General features: G+C 43.9%; 1 protein-coding gene across 5 annotated transcripts; it reads left to right on the forward strand.

Moving 5' to 3' along the window:
* The first annotated feature begins 60 nt into the window (after window positions 1–60).
* Window positions 61–23,887, forward strand: QTRT2 (queuine tRNA-ribosyltransferase accessory subunit 2). Of its 5 annotated transcripts, none has more exons than XM_073308694.1 (9): window positions 61–132; window positions 2,194–2,423; window positions 3,321–3,376; window positions 5,873–5,949; window positions 8,305–8,514; window positions 10,332–10,531; window positions 13,600–13,751; window positions 16,978–17,095; window positions 18,257–23,887. In XM_073308694.1, the coding sequence occupies exons 1-9, from the start codon at window positions 61–63 to the stop codon at window positions 18,486–18,488; spliced, it is 1,347 nt and encodes a 448-aa protein (XP_073164795.1). In that variant the 3' UTR covers window positions 18,489–23,887. The 5 variants fall into 5 exon arrangements, with proteins under 5 accessions (XP_073164795.1, XP_073164812.1, XP_073164823.1 ...); XM_073308711.1 differs by lacking the exon at window positions 61–132 and adding an exon at window positions 5,447–5,523 and having other exon boundaries at window positions 2,393–2,423; XM_073308722.1 differs by lacking the exons at window positions 61–132; window positions 2,194–2,423 and adding an exon at window positions 5,399–5,523 and having other exon boundaries at window positions 3,355–3,376.
* The last annotated feature ends 386 nt before the right edge of the window (window positions 23,888–24,273 follow it).

The following is a 24,273-nucleotide window of genomic DNA, read 5'->3' on the forward strand; positions in this document are numbered from 1 at the left end:
GCGCAGCCACCTTTACACCCCCCCCGTCCAGGCGACAAGGATCTTGTGCGTCCCTCAGTAATGACGTGTCGCACGCTGAGTAGACCCGGGAAGAGAGACGCTCATGCGAGGGCGGCGGCCGGCGCGAGCCAGGTAAAGGCGAGAGCGGGCGGCTGGGTCGGTGCCCCGGCGCCTCGAGGGGCTCTGGGGGGGGGGCCCGGTGCCGCCCTCGGTCACCACGATCGGTGCGGCCGGGGCCAGTTAAGCCGAGCGGGGCTTCGACCCCCCCCCCCCCCCGCGCCAGGTCCCCGCGCCCCAGTCAGGGAGCCGGGCCCGGCCCGCGCGACAGCAACCGCCGCTGCGCGGTGAGCGCGGGACGGGCTCGCTCCGTAACTCCCCGTCCCCCGCTTCCAGGGCAGGGCCCGGCTTCCCCCGGGGCTGAGGTGAAAGAGCAGGAAGGTGGCGAAATGGCGCGGGGGACTCAGACCCCGGCGAGCAGAAGCACGTGGCAGGGCCCGCAGGAAACTCGGGTCACCCCCACGCGTTTAAATATCCCTTCCTGCGTGTGTCCCTCCCGCAACCGGATCTCCGGAGACTGGCTTGAAAGTCAGGAGCTCTAAATGTTATCTGGAGACCTCTTCCCTCTGAGTTGTGAACCTTCAGAGTTCCCGTTTTCAAGCTCTTTTCTGGAGGGCTAGAAAGACTTCTTTAAATGAGAGTTGCGATTCTAAGGGATTCACATAACTCCAGTTTTTCAGGATTTATGATCAATATTGAATATTGGGGTACATCTCAAATTGTGATACATAAAAATCACAAGTTATCAACTCTGCCCACGTTATCCTATTCCTTTGTCTGTCAGTCATTTAATTTGCCTTTTTAAACCACAGCTATGCATTGAACAGAAGTTTTCCTTGAACTGTCCAGATTTTTTTTTTTAATTTACTATCAGGGGCTGGTTCACCTGCACATCTACCAATGTAATATAGGCCATCATGTGCCAGCAATGCCCCTCTGGCCAAACGGGACAGTCTCTACCCAAAAGAATAAAAGGACACAAATCTGACATCAAGAATTATAACATTCGAAAACCAGTACGAGAACACTTCAGTCTCCCAGGACACTCAATGACAGACTTAAAAGTGGCAATGCTTCAACAAAAAAACTTCAAAACCAGACTCCAGTGACAAACCGCAGAACTGGAATTAATTTGCAAACTGGACACCATCAAATTAGGCCTGAATAAAGACTGGGAGTGGATGGGTCACTACAAAAACTAATTTTCCCCCTGCTGATACTCACACCTTCTTGTCAACTGTTTGAAATGGGCCACCTTGATTACATTGAACTCATTAGCACTACAAAAGTGATTTTTTTCCTCCCTTGTCAACAATGGAGAATAGCTCATTTCCACCTTAATTGAATTGGCTCTTTAGCACTGACCCCCCACTTGGTAAGGCAACATTCATCTTTTCATACGCTGTGTATTTATACCTTTACTATATTTTCCACTCCATGCATCTGATGAAGTGGGTTTTAGCCCACAAAAGCTTATGCCCAAATAAATTTGTTAGTCTCTAAGGTGCCACAAAAGGACTCCGTGTTGTTTTTACAGTTAACTTAGAATCCCGCCCCCCCAATGTTTGTGAATAGTTCAGATTATTATTCCCAATGTACATTACCTTGCATTTATGAACACTGAATTTTATCTACCATTGTACTATCTTGATTTATGTTCCTCATAATCTTCCTTAGTCCTGACTAATCTAAGTATTAAAAATAATAATTTGTATTGGCACCCAGAGGCCCTAGTAAAGACATGGGTCTCATTGCACTAAGTGCTGTACAAATACAGTGAGGGACGGTTCTTGTCCAGAAGAGTTTACCATCTATATAGACCAGGCAGGCAAAGGGTGGGAGAGGAAATGGCACCACTGGGAAATGAAGTGACTTACCCAAGGTGTCACAACAATAGAACTAGGAACAGATCAAGGTCTCCTGAGTGAAAGTTCATACCATAATACCTGTCTTGTGAGCTACTTCTTCCCCCACTGTTACTAATGAATCTATTGCAGGTGTATTGGAATCCAAGTAGCCTTAGAAACAATTAATTTACTTTTTCATTTCCCTCAATTACTAAGCTTTTACAGATACAAATATTAACCCAAAATCTTGATGGAGAAAGACCTACCTAAATAATCTCTTTCTTTAAAGGACGTGGACACTGCCTGCCAGTTAACCAGGATGAAGCTGAGTCTCTCCAAAGTGGTCAGTGGGTGTCGTCTTGGGACACTGACAAACCTTGGCAAGAATGGGGTTCAAACCATGGAGCTTCCAGGCTGCCTATTGTATACCAAAACAGGATCCCCACCGCACCTCACCCACGACACACTGCAGGCAATTAAAGGGGTTCCTGCCATTGTTCAACTCACGCTTTCAACTCTGTAAGTATCAAGCCTAGCTGGGACACCGCTTTTGTGTTCTCAGTTTCCCCATTGGAAACAAGAAACAATACTTCCTTGCTTCACCAGAAGCATTTGAGACTTACCTCATTAAAGTTCGTCAGGACAATGAGGTCATAGAGAAACAGCTATTCCACCTCAGACCACATGATGTGACAGCCCCAGCTAGCGAGTATTGGCATCTTAGCTCAAGATGTAGCTGCTCATGATTTCTACCAGTGGAGGTCCCTGATTCAGTCACTGGTGTGTTGGCCAAGATGTTGACCATCACACTCTGCCTTATGGTTGGATTTCTTGGGGATGGATGGGTTGCTGCGCATTTATTATAGGTGAGAGCTAAGAGCAGATATATGTAAGGGGAAGCCTTTTTTGAAAAGTGAACAGGATGGTGTAAATGGCCTTTTCCTGTTTCTTTATGACTTTTTGTAAAACTCTCTAATGAGCACCCTCATCTAATTCTAAAAGCTGTAGTCTTAGGCTGCATGTACTTGACAAAAACGGGACCTGTAACTCCCCACTTTTGCAGATCCACTGTGGTACTAATGGTGGAAGTTGTAGTGTAGATAGGGTTTATGCTTCTTTTCCATTATCTAGTCTAATCCAAATTTGGACAACACTTCAGTAAAGAAGCCTGAGTCTTCTCTATATGACAGCTCCATCTTGCAGGTACAGGGGCAACAAGATCTTGTGAGATTTGGTGTAGTGATAATGTCATTCCTCCATCTGACTCCATTATGTGGCTGAAACTTCAGGGCTCTTTTTGGAAAGATTGGAGTGTGTCTTCTAATATACTGAGGAATTAGCTCATCCACAGTCCTCTCTGCAGGCTCATTCTCATTATTTTTTTTCTAATGTGTATTCTTTTATGTTTGGACACAGGGTAGAACTTCACGAGGTCTTGGAGGAATATAAAGAAGGAATTGGGAAATTTATAGGTAAAATTCTGTGTATGTGTTTAGATGCAGTCTGATCTCATCTAATGCATCGTCTACACTTCCATGTTGTTTGGTGCAATGAATTAGGGCACAAGCTGTCCAGCCCTAGAAACTTGAGTGCAAATCTGTTGTTGATCCCAAGTGAGTTGTGTGAGAAGCTCTTTTTTTTTCTTCTATTCAAAGTGGATTTAATGCAGTTGTAAACTATTACACTCACTATAGTAGAGACTGAAGTTCTCTTATTCACAGTTACAGCTTCTCCCACAACACCCCAGGAATGGGCTTCAGCACTCACTTGGTGGGACCTAACTCTGGGTTAAGAAGGGAGTTGAGTATCGCTGGCCTTTTCAGTCCTTGGCCTCTGTAGTGTGAGTGTTAATAAGTGCCATTTGTGACTTTTTTTTTTTTTTGGTGATGTGAACACCTCTCCCCCTAGAAACAATACTAAGAACAACTTTCTTCACGCAGTCCCCAGATAGTAACAGCTTTCAGGTCCCTGCTGATCTGGGCTAGGTTACTTCCCCCACAAAATAAGATCAGTTTGATACAAAGCCCTCATTTCGCCTCGGCAGTGCAGAGCAGCATAGGACCCATCAGTCTCACTTAAAAAAGTGGTAGGCTCTCCTGATAGGTATTCCTGCCTCTAGAGCAGATCTGTTAACTGAAGGAACTGTTTTGGATGGCTGTCTGGAGAAGGAACCATGTTACAGGCCTGCAGAAATCCCTGAAGGGCAAGCTTAAGGATGTGAACAAACTTATCTTGCCATCCTTTTGGACCAGTGAGGAGCTCACATTTACCTATCCCACCAAACTTCTCCTTATTTTGCTCCCTTTGTTCTCTTCCTTTTTTTGCTTTGATCCATGGTGGCTGACTGGCTACAGGAATGCTCCTTTTGTTTCAGGAAGAAACACAAACAGGAGTTCAGACCAGTTGTGCCCTTCACCCCCCAGTAGCCAGGGAAAGAGAAGTAAGGGCTCCAGGGCCTTTCACCAGGGCACCACTTATCTACCTTAGACAGACACTTCCTGTGTTCCTCTTTCCCCACTGCATATCAGCCATCTAGCAGCACTGAACCAGGGTCAGTCATCCTCTGTGGTCCTCAGGACTCCTTAAAGGCGCTGTTTGTAAATGAAACCTTAACTGTGGCGTTTCCTGGTTCTAGAATTCTTAACACTGAAACCTCTGAGTTCTCCTGATGTAATTTTTTTTTATGGTATGTACACAAATTTGTCATGTCCCCTCTATTGATTAGGGATATATTTATGTGAGTAAAGGCCTGACTCTGCATTCCTTATGTATCCAAAACGCTTACTGGAGGGAGTTCTGAGTGCAGAGAGTGCCCAGTTAGGCTTTTGTGTGAATATATTAGTTATTGGGGATATTCAGTTCTATACAATATGGCAAAGACTTTTAAAACCATCTAGAGGATTTAGACACCTTTCATTAATTGTAGTGGAAGTTATGGTTGGAATTTTCAAAGGAGTCTAAGGACGTTAGGTGAAATTCACACCCCAGTGAATTTCAGTGGCATTAGGGTACCTAACTCTTTGGGCTCTTTTGAAAGTCATAGCCTATGCATCAAATCCCCTAGATCAGCGGTTCTCAACCTTTTTCTTTCAGAGGCGCCCTCAGTATGCTATAAAAACTCCACGACCCATCTGTGCCACAATAACTGTTTTTTTGCATATAAAAGACAGGGGCTCTCGTGAGGCTACATTGCTCAGGCTTTGGCTTCAGCCCCGGGTGACAGGGCTCAGGGCCCTGGGCTTCAGCCCCATGCAGTAGGGCTCTGGCTTTCTGCCCTGGGCCCTAGCAAGTCTAACCCTGACATTGCTTGTAGGACCCCCTGAAACCTGCTTGTGGCCCCCCAGGGGGCCCTAGACCCCTGGTTGAGAACCACTGCCCTAGATGGCTTTGAAAAATCTCTACCTGTATCTATAAAACAGAAACCTTTATTGCATTCATTGCATCTAGCTTGTTCTGTTACATGTGAAATGATCATAAATCTCTCATTGCTACAGCTCATTCTGCTATCTTGGTGTATATATTACCCTTCCTTTAAACTCCAGGTCTGAGACTGGTTATGTCACCCAGCCTAGATGATGTCAAGTGTCAGATGTCCCCAGAGCATTCATTCAGCGGACAAGTGAGTCAGCTGTCATTGCGTCTGGTTTATTTTTGGCAGCAGTAGCATTAATCAAGTAAACAGTCCAAAGGCTACACATAGTTTGTGGCATTATATAATGCTACTCCTGTGGTTTTCTTCTCCCCTCCCTGTAACTAAGCAGAGTGTGGACAGAGCTGTCCAACTGAATGTTTTGTTGCTATGGAGATCAAACAAGCCATGTCTGTCTCTGACAAAGATGTCAGGTGTGTGCATTTATTCCTGGGTTCCCTTTTTTGTAAATTCATAGCCATCTCTTAGCAACTTGCCAACATAGCCATAGTGGTCTACAAGATTACAGCTGACATTTATTTTTCTGTTGTGCCTCCAGGTATGCCAGAGTCAGTGCTGTACTGCTCTCTCCATGACCCCGGTAGCCCCTGCCCACCTGGCTACAACAACAACAAGGTACCGTGAGTGTAAAAACTTATGAGAATCCAACGTAGAACTTATGTCTCCCAGATGCCAAAGAGTCAGTGTCCACATCTACCATTGTATGCGCCCTGCTTAGCAGCTACAGAATGCCCTCTTTGGGGTCATAGGAAAATGAACCAGTGTATGCTAGGATACAATGTCCAGATTTTCCCCATCATCTTCCAATGGGATTTAAAGTGGAGGTATCGTCAGATAGAGGCACTTTTTTACACATCATAACTGCTCCTGAGTGCCCATGTCCTGTCTGCTGACTTTATAAGGCCACACAAATATGGATGAGCAGACTGGATTCATGTGCAGTTGATTATATGTCAGTTAAAAAAGTCGTGGCTTGTAAATTGAGCAAACTTTCTCTGGTGTTATTTGCAATAAACATGGAGCCCTAGGAGACCACATAATATTTTTAGCCTCACTTGTACAGCCGTACATTCAGGAGGATCACATGAAGGGAAACTTAGTGCTCGTGGAAGGTGCTGACATGCGTGCCCAAGAACAGGAAATGTGTATATTCACAGATTATGTACAGCCGCAGTTCAGACTCCTTTCGCACACTTTGCTCTGCCCTTACTGCTCACTGTCGTACCTCAACCATAGGGAAGCCCCCTCTGAGGGGTCAGGGGAGGGAATTTAATCTTTATGAACCATTCAGTCTTGGAAGTATCTGGTGAAGGTGTCAACAAAAGTGGGTAATTTTTTTTTTTTGTGGTGGTGATTTTTGTGAAGAAGACACCTGGGAACTGGGCTGAATCCCACCCAACTAATTTCACACAGGCTACAATGCTGTCAGATGGCAACAACTTTTTGTCGCTATTTGCTTAAGGCTGGATCATGCTGTCATTGAAGTCAGTGGCAATTTTAACTTCAACGGGAATAAGATCAGGCTGTTAGGACCCAATACTGTAACTGGATCTGGACTGGCAGATGCTCACCCTGGTATGAAGTCTCTTTAAAGTTACTGTGACTTTGATCATAAAGATCTGCTTTGCAGAATCGGTGTCCCAGGTTGGATTTGAACCTGGGCCGTCTCGTTCCCCATGGTTTAGTTTTATTAAATAAAATAGCCATTCTGGTAAAAAACCAAAACAGTGTTTATATTTTCCACATCAGCTTGAGAAGTGAAACAAATCTGATTAATTTCACGTTGTGGGTCTTGTGGACTAACACAATGCTGTTTATTATGGGTTTCCAATACAGCAGAAGAGTTAATTTTATATTTAAATACAGAAAAGCTGTTCAGTGAACAAAAAAAAGTAATAACAATTCATGAAAATGTGTGTTCATATTAGATTTTGTAAAATCCTTTTTTTTTTTTTTTAAATGTAGAGGCCTAAATTACTTGGGCGTCCATGAAAAATCTAAGATCACAAGTGTAGCAAGACCAATAACAACTCAGCTGGAGCACTTGCCAGGCAGCCCACACCACGTAATTACATTATCCACAGATAGAGGTGAAACACATTATGTCCATAGTGGTGATGGCTTCAATAACCCTTCCTGAGCTCTCTTGTTCAGGCCCATGCTTGATGCTGAAGAAGGCTGGCACTTGAAGAGCAACACCTTTGTTTGCTCAGGAGCCTGCATGCAAGAATTACAATGTTGGGCCAATGCTTTATCTTCCTAATATAAAAAGCCTACATGGGATAATATGAGAATAATGAAAATGGAAGATGAAGGCCTATGCACACAGACATACTAGGAAGAATGGGAAAAAAAAGTGAGATACCTTAATTTCAGGCCTCACATCTGACCACTTGGGAAACGGTGGAATTACCCTCAGGAGTGTGTGTATGTATAAGTTCACTGTTCAAAAACTTTTTTTTGTGTAGGCACTGCAAAATGACTTGCAATTTGTTTTGCCATAGTTGGCAACTATTCACGGAGTAGAGCACAGGGTGGCAATCAGGAGATCTAGGTGTTTTCTTGCTCTGCTACTGATTTGTTGGATGGCTGTGAGGAAGTCACTTCAGCTCTCAAGCCTGTTTTCCCAACATCCTTGGGAGGTAGGTTAGTGTTGCCATCCCCGTTGTAAAGATGGGGAAACTGAGGCATTCGATGACGCGACTTGCCAAGGATCTCACAGGGAGTTAGTGTCAGAATCAGGAAGAGAACCCAGCACTCCTGATTCCCAGTTCCCTGCTCAAATCACTTGGACCTTCATGCCTTATGCCAGAGGTGGCTGGTTTTCTGAGCTGTGTCCCTTTGAGAGCTTGTCCAGGGAATGTTATTGCAGTGGCAGGCATTTTACCAGGACCAATTGTTCCCCTGAAAGGTTTCTTAACCTCTTCAATTAACATCCATCCCTGTGTTCCTTTTGCTTGCATTTGACAGACAGTGTCCATATGGGGATACGGAGGGCGAATGGAAATGACAGCTTCCAAGTTCATGAGCATGCAGCGTGCTCTCCAGCCAGATTGGTTTCAGTGCCTCTCTGACGGAGACACTATTTCTGGTGAAACCTCCAGAAAGCGGGCCAAGAAGTCTGTGGACCGGTCGCTTTTCTTCCTGGATGAGTGCCTTCAGCTGCAGGAAAAATCACCGGTAAGGTCCAAATGTATCGGGGGCAGCAGCACTGCAGCTGGTTTTCTATGTGTGCTGAGCCTTGTGAAGGTCCCAGCACGTGAGCAAAAGAACACCTAGTGCACACAGTGGGGTTAGACCTGAGGGCTGGAGTGGAGATGGAAGTCTTTAGTCTATCCCCAGATTAGGCACAACATGGGCAGCAGCCTAGCAAACTTCTCTCAAGCTGCCCTTGTGCCTCAGCCTTGACCCAGACGGATTAACCTCTAGGAGTGAGGAGGAGTTCAGCCTCCATGGCTTTTAATTCCTTCTGTTTTCACAGAACACTGGTCTCCTATCCTTTAGAGTCACTTTGTATTCCTTGGTAGAGCAGGGGATAGGATTTTCTCCTTGTTCAGAAATCAGAGATCCCACCTACCCTGCCTTTCCATTTTATTTTTTCCAGTTTTAACTCTGTCGAGCCCTGTGTTGCCACCACAGTCCACCTAGCTGAGGGGAACTGAATAGGACTCATCAGTACCACTCCTTAGCCTTTCCTGTGGGTTTGAGAGACTTCCCCTGTTCCTGGTGTTGGGGGACATGCCTGTACCTGGACTAGCAAGGAGACCAGGGGCCTAGCCTGGGGCTGCCAGGAACTGATGCTAGAAATCCCTTGAAAGACCATGGGACATGCATAGTGGTGGGTGACAGCCATGGTAGCAGCAAGGCATTGGGGCAGGATCTCCTTTATACTTTGTATAAAGCTTATATAGGGTAAACTCATAAATTGTCCGCCCTCTATAACACTGATAGAGAGATATGCACAGCTGTTTACTCCACCAGGTAGTAATTACTTACTCTGGGTTAATTAATAAACAAAAAGTGATTTTATTAAGTATAAAAAGTAGGATTTAAGTGGTTCCAAGTAATAACAGACAGAACAAAGCAAGTCACCAAGTAAAATAAAGCAAAACATGTAAGTCTAAGTATAATACATTTAAGAAACTGATTACAGATGAAATCTCACCCTCAGAGATGTTCCAGTAAGCTTCTTTCACAGACTAGACTCCTTCCTAGTCTGGGCACAATCCTTTCCCCTGGTACAATCCTTGTTAGCTCCAGCTCAGGTGGTAACTAGGGGATTTCTCATGACTGGAACCCCTTTGTTCTGTTCCACCCCTTTATATACCTTTGGCACAAGGCGGGAATCTTTTGTGTCTCTGGGTCCCCACTCCTCCTAAATAGAAAAGCCACCAGGTTTAAGATGGATTCCAGTACCAGGTGACGTGGTCACATGTCCTGGGAGACCCAAACCTTCATTCTTCCTGGCCTGACTCACAGGAAGGCTTGCAAGTAAGCAGAGCCATTTACAACCAATTGTCCTAGTTGATAGGAGCCATCAAGATTCCAAACCACCATTAATGGCCCACACTTTGCATAATTACAGTAGGACCTCAGAGTTATATTTCATATTTCTAGTTTCACATACAAGAGTGATACATTTATATAAACTGGATGACCACATTCAGTAGATTATAAGATTTGTAATGATATCTTACAAGAGACCTTTTGCATGAAGCATATTCCAGTTACATTATATTCACAATCATTAGCATATTTTCATAGAATCATATAGAGTGTAACGTCACATACACTACGTCCTAACTGGTCCTAATTGATACTTCTGAGGAAGGTTCAACTACCACTGAACCCAACAGTGCCCGGGAAGCAAATGTAGAGTGCCAAGTGTCCAGACTCTGGGCCAACCCACCAACTCTTGGGTGATGGTGGGCTTTCCTGAAACAGATTTGTTTGGTGAAGTGCACTTGTTTTAAATTTGAAACTTTCACCTGGCCCAGGAGCTGCAGGACAGTGTGATGGTTGGAGTGATCGAAGGTGGAGACATGTTGGAGGAGAGACTCAGGTCAGCTAGAGAGACTGCTAAGCGACCTGTGGGTGGTTTCCTGCTGGATGGTTTTCAGGGACAAGCCATGGCCAAGGAGACCAAGCTGAAACTGATGGCCTCTGTCACAGCGGAGCTGCCGGAGGATAAACCAAGGTCAGATTTAATGGGGGAGAGATCAAAATCCATGTGTTCTTCTGTAGGTAATTACCATAGGCTGCTTCTGGCCAGTGTCCAGGAAATCCATTTATTCTTGAAGATTCTTGAGTGAGCCAAATGCTGAGTCCTTTGCTATATAAGTGCTGACTTTGATGGCCCCAATTTTACTTGTAAGGAATAGTTGGTGAGAAATATGGAACAGCCTACAGTATGGATATGATCTCTTCCTTTGAGGAGGATTCAGGGTTTGGGTTCAAACCTATTTCTAGACAGAATCCTGGGTGGGATTGGTATGAGCCCTTCACCTTTGGCCTCCATGGATCATGACTAACTTGGAATATAGTTAAAAACAGTTTCAGTCATTGCAATCTGGAGTGAATGTTTATCCACTTAGCAAAAACTCCTACCTGGTTTGCTATAGCTGTCTCCTCTCAGAAGACTGGAATATCGGGGGGCTGTAGATTTGGAGTGAGAGGCATTGGCGGATGAGGATGGGGAATGCTTGTATGTTGCCTGCATGAACTGTGCCTGGCTCCAGCCGTTAGATTACCCTGAATCTTATAAATGATAGACACTCATTCAAGATTCCCAGAAATGTTTATAAACATGCCAGAGGCTCCAGAAAACACAATCCAGTGCATGCCAAGATAGTGCAGTTGGAGTCTTTTGGGAGGAAGGGGTAAAAACAGATGCCTCATTTATACTCTTCTGTGGCTCTTATGGAGCTCATGTTTCAACTCAATGAATGCTGTCTTTTCCAGTGTCTTATGAGGAGAATGATTCACATTCTGCTAACTCCTGTAGCTGAGCTTCCCTCTGAGCACCCCTTTGTCCTGACCACCTTCTAAGACTTGAACCCTCAATTTATGGTGATCAAAGGGAAGGGCAATGCAGGAGCCTGGTTCTAGCCTTGCAGTTATCTTTTGCTCAGAGGTACCTTGAGTTTGGAGCTCTCCATAGCTCGTGTTGCTGCCATCCAAGCTACCTTAAATAGGTTCCCCAATGAGCTGTAAAGTCTTATCAGTACAGCTATCCTGAGTGACTGTACAAGTGCATCCACCTCATCTATCAAATAGTTTACTTCTCTGTTTCAGAGAAGTGATCATAACCGCTCTTTATAAGAGTAAAGGTGGGGGTCCTGTGTGTCCTGTGTGATACTTACACCCCACTTTCTTACATTTAGTTGTAGAAGCTATTTTACACATACGCACGCATGCATGTATGCATGCCCATATTAAAAATGTGTTGTGTAGTTGGTGAAGAACAGCTGTTGTGTCCCACTCCAAAGATGGCTGCTTTTCTATGGTAAAGGAGTATAGCCTATGTACATGGTCTCTAAAGCCCTTTGGGATCTTTTAGGATGAAAGATGCTACCTAAACCTATTGCTTAGAAGGTTTTGTCTTCTCATTTTAACCAGAGCATTCTTAGAAATCTCAGCATCTGCAAGAAAGGTTATACCCTTGCCCTCTGTAAGAAACATTGCAGTAAGGGACTCGATCACATGTATAATAAGTACTGATTGTTTAACTATTAAATAGCATTTTCTTCCTATCTGGAGCAGGGAATGTAACAAAATCATCTTGTAAACTTTTCCCATCCATGTTCTGTGCTAATACAGGGTCTTATGTAATTATGGTCAGAAAAATGACTAAAAATGTCACCTTATTACTGCACTTCTCAGTCTCTGTGTATTTTCCTAGTGATCTGTTTAGTTCATTGCCGTACATTAGGTTGTACTGTTGTCAGCACAGCCAGTGCACCTGGGGAAAAGCACGACTATTATATTCTCTTCTGCCTCACCCATGCTCGACAAAGCTGCCAGCTAAATTAGGACAGGAGCAGTATCTGTGTTACCACTGATGGCGTAAGAGGCAGGAAGAGCCCAGCTGGATTGCCAAGTCCCGGAGGAGTTGATAGTGCTGGCTGTTGGGGGAAATTGCCTCTTAGGAAAATCAGCTGAAAGGAAATCCCCTTGTGTGAACTGGGCACATTAGAGCTAGACATGGGGAGGGGAGGACAACTGAGTCTTCCCACAGTGACTTTTCTCATTAGTGCCGCCTCATGCAGACAGATCCCAAACACTTTATAAAATAAATATGTGCTTCCCAAAAGGGGAATGCTTCCCCACTGCTGAGACGTATCATCCCCTAATACCCTTTGCACCTGTTGGAATCTACTCCCAGAGCCTTCCAAATACCTTCTACTGAGGATCAGCTGCAGATTATCTCCCATGCACCGTGATGGGACAGCAGGGTGAAATAAATATGAATTCCTTTCTTTGCTCTGAGCACCCAGTTCTGTAAACACGAATAACATTACTCCCATGAGTGGTCCCACTGCCTTAAGGAGGAATACACACAAGTAATATCACTCACGTTACCTATATGTTTGTGGGTTCTGGTTTTGGGGTGGATTTGTGACTTTGTTGCTGGATTTCAAAAGGACCCTCCAATACATGGAATGGTACTTTGCTAGTTAGGAGCCTAATGTACTAAATAAATCCCCATACCTGGTAAACATTTGCTACCCCGGGCATAGAATGTGCAACAAAGTATCTGACCCAGAGCGTAAGGTATGAGATGGCTCGTGAGATAGAATCAATGTACATGGGTGTTGAGGAAGCCAAATCACTTTAAACACAATTGATAATGTTTTGACATTATCCTTGAGTTAATGTGTGGCTGGTGTAATCTTCTAAACAAAGGCAGAACAGTGGGCGCTGTATACCGGACAGATGGAACGTGGGAGAAGGATGGTCTCATGCTTGGCGATAGACCATGTGTCAACTTTCACCCTATTTAATGACAGCAGGGCTCACATGTTACTGTTTTCACTGGCTGAAACACATTCCTGTGAATTCCACTCTTGGGGTTTCTTATGCCTTTCCTGAAGCATCTGGTGCTGGTCACTGTGAGGGGCAAGATGCTGGACTGCTTGACTCTCAGGTCTAATCCATTAAGGCAATTCGTATGTACCTATGTACTCTCCTTGGAGAGAGACTGCAATGACCCAGTAAGTTCCATTCAGTACACTTTAGACCTGTATTGTTGTATCTCTCTCTTAGACTCATTCATGGTATTGGCAAGCCGGATGAGGTACTGGAGTGCATCGAAAGAGGAGTGGACGTGTTTGAGAGCTCTTTTCCCTACCAGGTGACAGAGCGGGGCTGTGCCCTATCCTTCAGCTACGATTACAATCCTGACCCTGAAGCTGCAGGTAGATTTTCATGATAACCTTGCCATTGTGGTTGTAAGCTGATGTAACAGTGGTGGTATGCCCAATATAGTTCATGCTCCACAGTCATCTTCCATGTGCCTCATTTGTCACAGGAAAAAGTATCGTAACCACTGGAGTCAGAGAAGAACAGCTGAGTCCTGCTCGTTCCAGGGGAGAAGTTGCTTTGGGTAGTACTTGGGATGAAGTTAAGCAAAGAGAACTTAAGACCTTAATTTAGGACCTGGGTTATCCAAATCCAGTTAACCAAAACATAGTTATACATCCTCTGAGGTTCATTGAACAGAAGCCTTTGTATACCTGATCCTGTCATGTGTTGAGTCCCCTCATCTCCCTTTGGGCCTGCGCCCATTGGAGTCTATGGCAGAATTGTCCTTCCCTTCAGCAGGACAGGATTGGGCCTATACATTTCAATGGGATTTGAAGGCACCTGGCAGTGTCAAATTCAGTGTGTAATGTAGCTCCTCTCTCCCTCTCCAGCTGGGGAGTGTTGGGGATGCCAGTCTTCTTGGGCAGTTTTTTTCCCCTGCCTTCACCCAGTTTGCTCCCTTGATTAATATAAATGCTTCCAAAATAATGCAGGTTAGTCAAATCCCTGTGACCGAAGGTATCTGCTTAAATGAATAAGTAAAGGCTTGGTCTTACACATGGTCCCACCAAATGTCTGAGCAGTGCAGAGAGACTGTCATCCTTCCTATACATAAGTGTTTTAATACAAAAAGGTATCTAACAGTTCTCTTAATGGCTGGAATCTAGTTTTGTTTTTCATGCCTGGGTAATTCAAACCAGCTGAATAGACTTGCAGCACATTTGTTGTCTCATTGTTTCCTTGTGCTCCCTTCTCCATCCATCTGCATCCTTGTGTCTCATGTTTTATACTTCGGTTGTAAGTTCTTTGGGCGCAGGGACCACCTTTTTCTTTCTGTGTTTGTTCAGTGCCTAGCACAATGGGGTCCTGGTCCGTGACTGGGCCTCGTTGGCACTATCACAATACAAATAATACATCATAGTAGTAATTTCCCAGAAACATCCCCTCTGACTTGAGAGCAAGCCAGAGAAATTTCAGATGCCAAGGTAATGATTTGTGAAAGATATGTGCTGCTGAAAATTCCGGTCTGGAATCTTCACCCATAACTGCATTATCACTGCCACCACAGTCCAGACTTTCTGACTTAAATTGTTCGCCCTCACCCCGAAAAAATAATCAAACTCAGCAACTTCAAATAAAGTAGATTGGATGCACATGAATCCCTTGTCAACTCCAGCAGAATCTAAATCTAAGCTGTGGTATGTAAGATGTTTAAATCAGCCTCTGTACCAGAAGATTGGTGGATAGCTAATGTAATGCTGATTTTTAAAAAAGGCTCCAGAGGCGATCTTGGCAATTAAGCCTAACTTCAGTTCCAGGCAAATTGATTGAAACTATAGTAGATTATGGTAAAGAACAGAGTTATCAGACACACAGATGAGCACGATATGTTGGGGAAGAATCAATAACTGTGTTTGTAAAGGGAAATCATGCCTCACCAATCTATTAGAATTCTTTGAGGGGGTCAACACACGTGGACAAAGGTGATCTAATAATATAGTATACTTGGACATTCTGAAAGCCTTTCACAAGGTTCCTCCCCAAAATTTACTAAGCAAAGTAAGAGGTCATGGGATAAGAAGGAAGGTGTCTCGTGGATCAGTAATTGGTTAAAAAACAGGAAACAAAGGATAGGAATAAATGGGCAACTTTCACAATGGAGAGAGATAAATAGCAGGGTCCCCCAAGAATCAGTATTAGGACCAGTGCTGTTCAAGGTATTAATGAATTTTCTGGGAAAGGGGGTGAATTTTGCAGACTGTACAAAATTACTCAAGATAGGTAAGTCAAAAGTGAACTGCAAAGAGTTACAAAGTGATCTCGCAAAACTGGGTGACTGGGCAGCAAAATAGCAGGTGAAATTCATTGTTGATAAGTGCAAAGTAATGTGTGTTGGAAAACATAGTCCCAACTATACAAACAAAATTATGGGGTGTAAATTAGCTGTTTCTATTCAAGAAAGAGATCTTGGAGTCATTGTGGATACTTTTCTGAAAATATCTATTCAGTGTGCAGCGGCAGTCCAAAAAGCTAACCAAATTTTAGGAACCATTAGGAAAGGGACAGATGATAAGACAGAAAAGATCATAATGCTGCTAAATAAATCCATGGTACGCCCACACCTTGAATACTGTGTTGAGTTCTGGTCATTCCATCTCAAAAAAGATATATTAGAATTGTAGAAATCACAGAAAAGGGCAACAAAATTGATGAGGGGTATGGAACAGCTTCCATATGAGGAGAAGTTAAAAAGCCTGGTACTGTTCAGCTTAGAAGAGAGACAACTGAGGGGGATATGATAGAGGTCTATAAAGTCATAAATGGTGTGGAGAAAGTGAATCGGGAAGTGTTATTTACCACTTCACATAACACAATAACCAAGGGTCACCCAATGAAATTAATAGGCATAGGGTTTAAAACAAGAAAAAGGAAGTACTTCTTGATACTACACACAGTCAACCTGTGGAACTCATCACCATGGGATGTTGTGAAGGCCGAAAGTGTAACTGGATTCAAAAAAGAATTAGATAATTACCTGGCGGATGGGTCCATCAATGACTATTAGCCAAGATGGTCGGGGACACAACCTCATGTTCTCTAAACCTCTGACTGCCAAAAGCAGGGATTGAACAACAGGGGAGGGATCACTCAATAAATTGCCCTGTTCTGTTCGTTCCCGCTGAAGCATGGCACTGGCCACTGTCGGAAGACAGGATACTGGGCTAGATGGGCCATTGGTCTGATCCAGTATGGCTGTTCTTATGTAAAATAGATCAATAATCCAGGTGATCAAACACTGTACAAAATGGAATTTAGACTACAAGAATTTTTAATGACTTTAATAAAAGGAATTAAACTCAGATCAGCAAAAAACTATGCAGCTATTTCAGTTCTGAATTTTTATCAGATTAGCTGAGTCGCTCCCACCTCACTCTTCTAGTCTGAGTTTGATCACTTAAAATTTATTTGGCTTGACTGTTGTATGATTATTAAAGGGGGACAATGGAGATGGAAGTTCAGTCTATGACAAGGGGCAGCTGAGATGCCTCTTGTCAGAATATTTTTCACCTTTTCTTGTCCGCTTCTGCCTATTGATGAAATGATATTGTTTTGTTACAGTCATTAAGCAAAATGGGATCCAGGATGCAGGAAAAAATGGCACTGAAAAAGGCATAAATGAAACCTCAAAAGCTGACCCAGAAATAACTTCATTCGAGATATTTTTGAAGGAGAAAAGGTAAATGGGTTTGTGCGTGGTGGCTTTTAAATAGTGTCTGTAGCCTTCCCACTTTGAGCTGTGATTTCATCCTCCATGCAGGGTCATACCTGGGCAGTCATTGGACGGGGAATATCCATTGAACGGTTAGGGTGCTGCAGGAAATGTTGATCACTGAATGGGTGGCCCTCTTCCCTCTGAGTTCGTATTGGACAAATGGCCCGGATTGATATTGGGGGGAAATGCACTGCTGAATGTGTCATCTTTCAAATGACTTAAAACCAAGTTTCTGGCCATTTAGTTACTAAAAATCCTATGGCAATATTCACAGTATGTTGTGGCCAACTTGAGATTCATTGGGGGGTGCTGAGCCCCCACCCATTGAAAACCAGGACCTTTTAATGTGTCTCAGGTTGGCACCAAAAATGGAGGCACCCACACTTCTGAACATTTTGGCCTATATTCCTTCTCTCCCTCCCTCCATCCGCCATAATTTCAGTTCTGTTACCACTACACAAATGGTGAACGTAGCGATGATCTAATCTACCATCACAGAGAATCCTGCGTTTCAGAGGTGGATGAAAAGATCCCGCATTCGGAAAATGATTAAAATATCACTGGTGTGGCACTCTCAGAAGACCCTCAGTTGCAACCATTATTCTGTTCAGCTAAGGCCTGAATCAAAAATCCTGAAAGACTCCCATTGATGTCAGTGGGCTTTGGGTCAGGCCCTTAATGTTTGCTCTCACATTATATCCGTGAATGAAACTCTCTGTTTCCCCTGTTCCCTATCAGTTCATTTTAGTGTGTTGTGATGCAGCAGGGGTGTGACTTTTAAAGCAGTAATTTGTTGATTTGATAATCTAGTACAGTAATGCAAGCAAAGCTATTATGACTTATTTCATGTGTGGATGTAATATCACCGCTCACATAGCCTGTCGACTGGCATTAAAACAATCCTTTACTGCACTCAGTTCATGAGCCTGTATGTAATGCTCTTTGCAATGCAGTTAGTGTCAGTCAGGGGTGGAGTCTGATGTGGTCTCCTAAGAGCTGGACTGAAACCCACAAACCTTTTGATGCAAGCCACCAAACAGCTGCTATGTGGTAACTATGGGTGCTCCCTACTACTTGGAATTACATTTTTTTCCCATTGCCCTTTTACCCCCTCTACCTTCTTAGGTACCGGGATGATTTTGGTCCCTTGGTGCACGGATGCACCTGTTACTGCTGTCAGAACCATAGTCGAGCCTACGTCCATCACCTCCTCGTGACCAATGAGCTGTTGGCTGGCGTCCTGCTCATGATGCATAACTTTCAGCACTACTTCAGCTTCTTCCACTCCATCCGAGATGCACTGAGAGATGACAGGCTGGATCAGCTGAAGAAGCTCATCTTCAGGCAGGCACTCTGAGACCCAGGAAATGCATAGCCAGGCCAGTGAGTGTAGGGGAGAAGGGGTGAGAGAGAAGTGGGGAAGGCTCCAGGTTGTGTCACTTCCCACTGGGATCAGGCTGGAGTGCCTGCAGTGCATTCCGGATTTGTGAGGCTAGATGACAGGGAAGGAGGATTTTCCCCCCTCACACCAGTAAAGTGGAAGAATTGAGAGGGAGACTAGCTGGAAAAGACTCTCTAGAGTCTTGCAGGACCAGTGCAACTACCTTTGTATTCAGTGATCAAAAAGCATTTCTGGAGGCAACAGAACTCTCAGGCTTGGGGTGGGGAGAAAAAGAGACAGATGCATGATGGGAGACTCCCAGCTGCCATTTTGGGCTGTTGTTTCAACCTCAGTGAATGTAACAGATGAATGTCAGTCTAGTTAGGATTTGTATCTCTTTAAAGAAATCCTTGTGGGGGACAAGGGAAGGGAGAGTCTTCACGTATTTGCTTGGAGTGAGGTTCGGCCTCATCTTAACGCCTCTCTTAAGGCCACAGCCAACATTCCTCCTACTGATGTTGACTGCATGGGAGGCTTTCAAAGCTGTTCAATGCCAACCCCTCTTCGTCCTCTCCTCCGTGCTGCCTCACAGTTCCAGTCCAGGGAGAGAGGGATAGCATATAGCTATCTCCCATGTCGCAATTCAGAGCACTTGCCACTAAGCCAGCTCACCAATCCCCCTTGGTAGCCTGGGACCCTCTAACCAAGGTCTGGCCTTGCACAGTACTGCAGAGCGTCAGCCACAGGGCTGGTTCCCATCCATGGCTCTTTGGGCATTTGATCTATAGTCTTTCTGGCTATATATTCTGCTACAGGGTTTTTTGACTCTGCCATTCTGCCTTTATGAGCTAGAATCTCACTCCCATACTGGCACGTGGGTGGCACTGAACATACCACAGTCATGTCGGCTATATTTAGCTGCTGAGATCCTAGTGGATTACACAAACGCTGATGTGAGATGAAGCCACATAAATGATTGAGAACCCAGGACAAGGCATTGTTTTAAAACCATATGACTCCTTTTTTAATATTAATTTGCTCTGTTATATTCCTCTTACTAGGTTCTTTATGTCCCTTATACTGGAATCATTGATGTATTTATCTCATTTTATGAAAACATCAATAAAACTATTTTTTACACTCTGAATTGCTTCCTAGTCTGACCAACCAAACACAGGCAAAACGGTTTCCCTGTATTAATTCCCGCTTCATTCTTACAGCCTTAAAACCTACATGGAAGCTGCAGCTACACCTGTTTCTCTTTAAGAAAAGCTGCTCAGTATCACAAGGAAATTTCAATTCTGTCTTCTGTCAACCCCACAAATACTACTACCTTCCCATGGCCTGATTTTATTAGGGCATTATGGATTTACATTCTTTTTTACACCATGTTATGTGCCAGCCTTTAACTTCCTTTCCTGACTCTCTTGAGCTGTTGGCACATGCCATCATAGTGACAGGTTGTTTAGTTGCGGTTTTTTGATTTGGCAGTAAAGATGGATTCATTGATTATTTTTCTTTTTCATCAATTGGGAACTAGGATCAAAACCAAAGCTAACATGAATGTTTACATATGCCAGTTTAGGGCTAGATTCTGAATGCCCCTGTATGGATATGCAAAGTGGAAGAGAGATCGCATGCTCCACACATTGTGAACCCAGAATTCCTGTGGTTGTGCTCCCTGAATACAATGTGCAGGTCAAAACAAACCCCAAAGGGGGTTGTGTGGGGTAGGGGCTACAGCACTGACTCTTCATACCACCTGGTGCTCCCAGAAAAGAGGTGTGCGTGCATCATCTCAAAAACGTGTGAGAATTGCACCATCCACACCTATCAAAGGCATTCTGCCTGACAATTCCCTAAGCAGAATGCCTGTGGGAACTGCTTCTGCTGTGGAACACCTCCACACCCATCCCCAATACCTGGCCTTAGATTCTTAATTTGGTATGAATTATCATACTGGAACAGAGGAGTGGTCTCGATTGCATCCTGTAACAATGGCCAATCTCAAATGCCACTGAGAAAACCCAGACCGTAGACCAGGTTTGCTATACATGGGGTTAGTTGAGAGTGTTCAGTGACTCTGAAAAGAGTAAGCAGCTCTTTTCTTAATAACCTACCAACTTCTCAGATCTGCTTCCAACCAGATACCTAGTTTCATTTGGAGCCTATAATACCCTTCTCACTATAAGGCAATTTCCCCTCCCTATCTGTTTAGTTACTGAGAAGCAAAAACTAAAAGGGATGGGACCACGTGGAGTGCTACCCTGGTACAGAACGCCATCTCTGGAAGCTTTCTTGGGTGGCTTGCTCCCCAAAACTACTGGAGGCAAGGGGTGGAAGTGAGTGGGTGAGGCACAGAAGTGTAATGTTCTGCAATATCATCATCTCAGCTGCCCTGTTTAGCTCTGAGCAGCAGCTGTAGAATGTTGTTCTATGTACCATATGTGGTGGGGATAGTTCACAGGGCCATGTGATAAATAATATTTACCACGCTTCTCTGACCACTCTGCCTGCACTCTGCTCACTATTTCATTGCTGCCAGGGCTGGTTTAGCATTCCATCCTCTCAGCAGTTTCAAAGATCTGCTTGTTTTATAAATTCAGATCAGTCTGCCAAAAAAATATTTTCTCCTTTCCCCCAGATGTTTCATTTCTCTCTCCCCTCCCATAAATTATCCAGTCCTAATACCCATTACAGGCCATGTACACTCCTGCATCAATGGCAGGTTTAAGGGCAGATATCTTGTGACCCTGCAGGATTACAAAAGTTGTACCCCTCTAGAAATGGGGGGTTCCCAGCTTTCCAACTGAATGGACAATTTCCTTCTAAATCTTGCTGGTCCAAAGAGCTTTAAAATCATGACACTCTTACAGATAGAAAATCAATGTTTTGTAAATTCTAGAGGTGCTTTAAATAGTAGCTATTTTCTTCTTTTTTTTAACTGAGCCCTGCGCATTTTCAATCATGACCTGGCCTTGCAGGCAGAGGGCTATAAAAACCAGCTCCAATAAAAAATTTAACCCCCCCTCTAAGTTGTGTCTGAAATAGTTTTTCTATGGCTGTGTCTACACTACCCAGCTTTTAGCGACATGGCTGTGTTGCCACAGCTGTGCCACTAAAAGTCGCACAGTGTAGCCGCTGTTTGTCGGCTCTCCTGTCAATAAAAAACTTCCACCCCCAATGAGTGGCGTTTGCGTTGTCGGCAGGAGAGTGCTCCTGCCGGCAACACCCTGTTCACACTGGCACTTGTCGCAGCAAAACTTTTGTCTTTTGGGGGGTGGGGTTAACACCTCTGAAAGACAAAAGTTTTGTTGTTCAGTTGCCAGCGTAGACAGCCTAAGACATGGACAGGCTGCATAGAATTGATGCTGCAGAGCAGTCCAAAGGATTAATCGGTGCTGCTTTGAGGTGACCAGCATAATTCACTAGTAGCTTCATCTCTCCTCAGTAACGCAACTAGCCTATGCACAGCGCACGCTGTCGTAGGCATGGTAACAGCAATCAGACAAAGGGAGTGGAGTTCAAACCCTCTGATAACTTGGTTATAGACAGACCTGGCTCTGGCATGAAAGGGGATAAAGAAGAGTTAACATCCTACAGTTTCTGCTTTGAAGCTGCCACTGTACGAAGGGTGGAGGGTACAAGATCATCTACCTCCATCTTCCCATTAGGGCATATCAGATGGGAGATGCAGTGGCTTCTGTGCTGTGAGGTGAGAGATGAAAGCTGGCTGCTCTGTTATTTCTACATCCATTCAGTCTAATTAAACAGATAAGGAATGAGATCTGTGAAGGCAAGAGAAAGACTGACACTATCTAAGGTTTCTGACAATTTCTATAGGTCTCTATCTCACTACCTCTATCTCATTAAAAGTGCAGCAGAAAACCCCCTCCCTTGCTTATGCCCCCCCCCCCGCAGTTTTTTTTATGCCTGTATGCGTATGAATACTCCACAGAGCACTTTGTGATTGTAGTTTCGATGGAGGGGGCTCGCTGTGTTGTTGACCTGGCTTATTTAAACTTCAAGGCTGAGATTTCCAAAGCTGTTTCTAAGTGACTTGGATGCTCAAGTCAGTTCACATTGAAATTAATGGGAATTGAGCATCTAGATCCATTAGACAGCTTTGAACATCTCAGCCTTAATATTTTCCACCATATATACCACATTCTAGCCAAAGGGATGGCATAGGGGCCTAAGTATCAAGTTTGAAGCACCCAAATGCTCTAATAGAACCTCAGGTGTGAAGGTCATCCGTTTTATCTTAGCCCTTCATCCTTCCAAGGTAGATTCACAGCAGTTTTCAGCACATGGGTCCTTTAGGAAAAAACTTAAATACCAAGGTCCTATCTGCTGTGCTTAGACATTAGATCCCACAGATGTTTCACGTGGGAGGGGTTTGTTCCTAGATCCTTGGCCAGACTTTTTCCTGCTCCCTCTATTCTGCTGTGCACCCCCTGACTGCTACCTTCCAACTCAGTGATGGCTGCATTTCACTGGGGCTGTGTGTTGTGATGCTCTCCCTTGGGCTGAAGGATGCTGTGTAATAATGCTTTGTACTTATGTGGACTTGAAATGCCCCCATAGGATATAGCTCAGAATTATCTGTATTTTACAAACAGGGAAACCAAGGCACGGAGAAGTGAAGCGACTTCCCCAAGGTCTAACAGCAAGTCAGTGGCAGAGCTGGGTATAAGAACCCTTGATTCCTAACCATGTGCCTTAATATTACCCTTTCTAGTTGTATTGCACTCTGCTGCACAGAGCTGTACTTGATATTTTGCAATGTGTAAGAACACTTTTGTGTGCTGTATGTAAAAGGGGTGTCTTCCTTATTTCTTAGGAAAGTTAGATGCTAAAATAGAGGAGGAGCAGGTGGTTTGGAACAGAACAGGGATTGGGATGGAGTACGTGTCATGGCTTTCACAGAGTGGATGAGGGAATGGAGATAAGGTATCTGGGGGATGGAGCAAAGATTGAGATGATTTGGACTTGGCAAGGCCTGCACAGAATGGAGTGGGAGCTGTTCAGAGTGCCCACAACAGGTGTTGCCAAGACTGGGGTAAAAGTGTTACTGGGAAATACGTTTCTAATTTCTTTTGTCAGTTTCTCTCCTTTTTTTTTTTTTTTTTTTTAAAATAGTGGGGAGGATCTCTTTTGGTGCTGAGAAAGTTTTAAACTAGGGCTGTCACGCGATTAAAAAAATTGATCACGATTAATCGCTCTGTTCAACAAAAATAGAATCCCATATATTTAAATAATTTTGGATGTTTTCTACATTTTCAAATATATTGATTTCAATTACAACACAGAATACAAAGACTACAGTGCTCACTTTATATTTATTTTTTATTACAAATATTTGCAATGTAAAAAACGAGAGAGTATTTTTCAATTCACCTAATACAAGTACTGTAGAGCAATCTCTTTATGATGAAAGTTGAACTTACAAATGTAGAATTATGTACAAAAAAAGTAAAACATTCAAAAGTAAAACAATGTAAAACTTTAGAGCCTTCAAGTCCACTCAGTCCTACTTCTTGTTCAGCCAGTTGCTCAGACAAACAAGTTTGTTTACATTTGCAGAAGTTAATGCTGCCTGCTTCTTGTTTATAATGTCACCTGAAAGTGAGAACAGGCATTTGTATGGCACTGTTGTAGCAAGATATTTACATGCCAGATGTGCTAAAGATTCATATGTCCCTTGATGCTTCAACCACCATTCCAGAGGACAGGTGTCCACGCTGATGATGGGTTCTGC

Source organism: Lepidochelys kempii, chromosome 1 (genome assembly GCF_965140265.1).
Source record: "Lepidochelys kempii isolate rLepKem1 chromosome 1, rLepKem1.hap2, whole genome shotgun sequence".
Classification (NCBI taxonomy): domain Eukaryota; kingdom Metazoa; phylum Chordata; order Testudines; family Cheloniidae; genus Lepidochelys; species Lepidochelys kempii.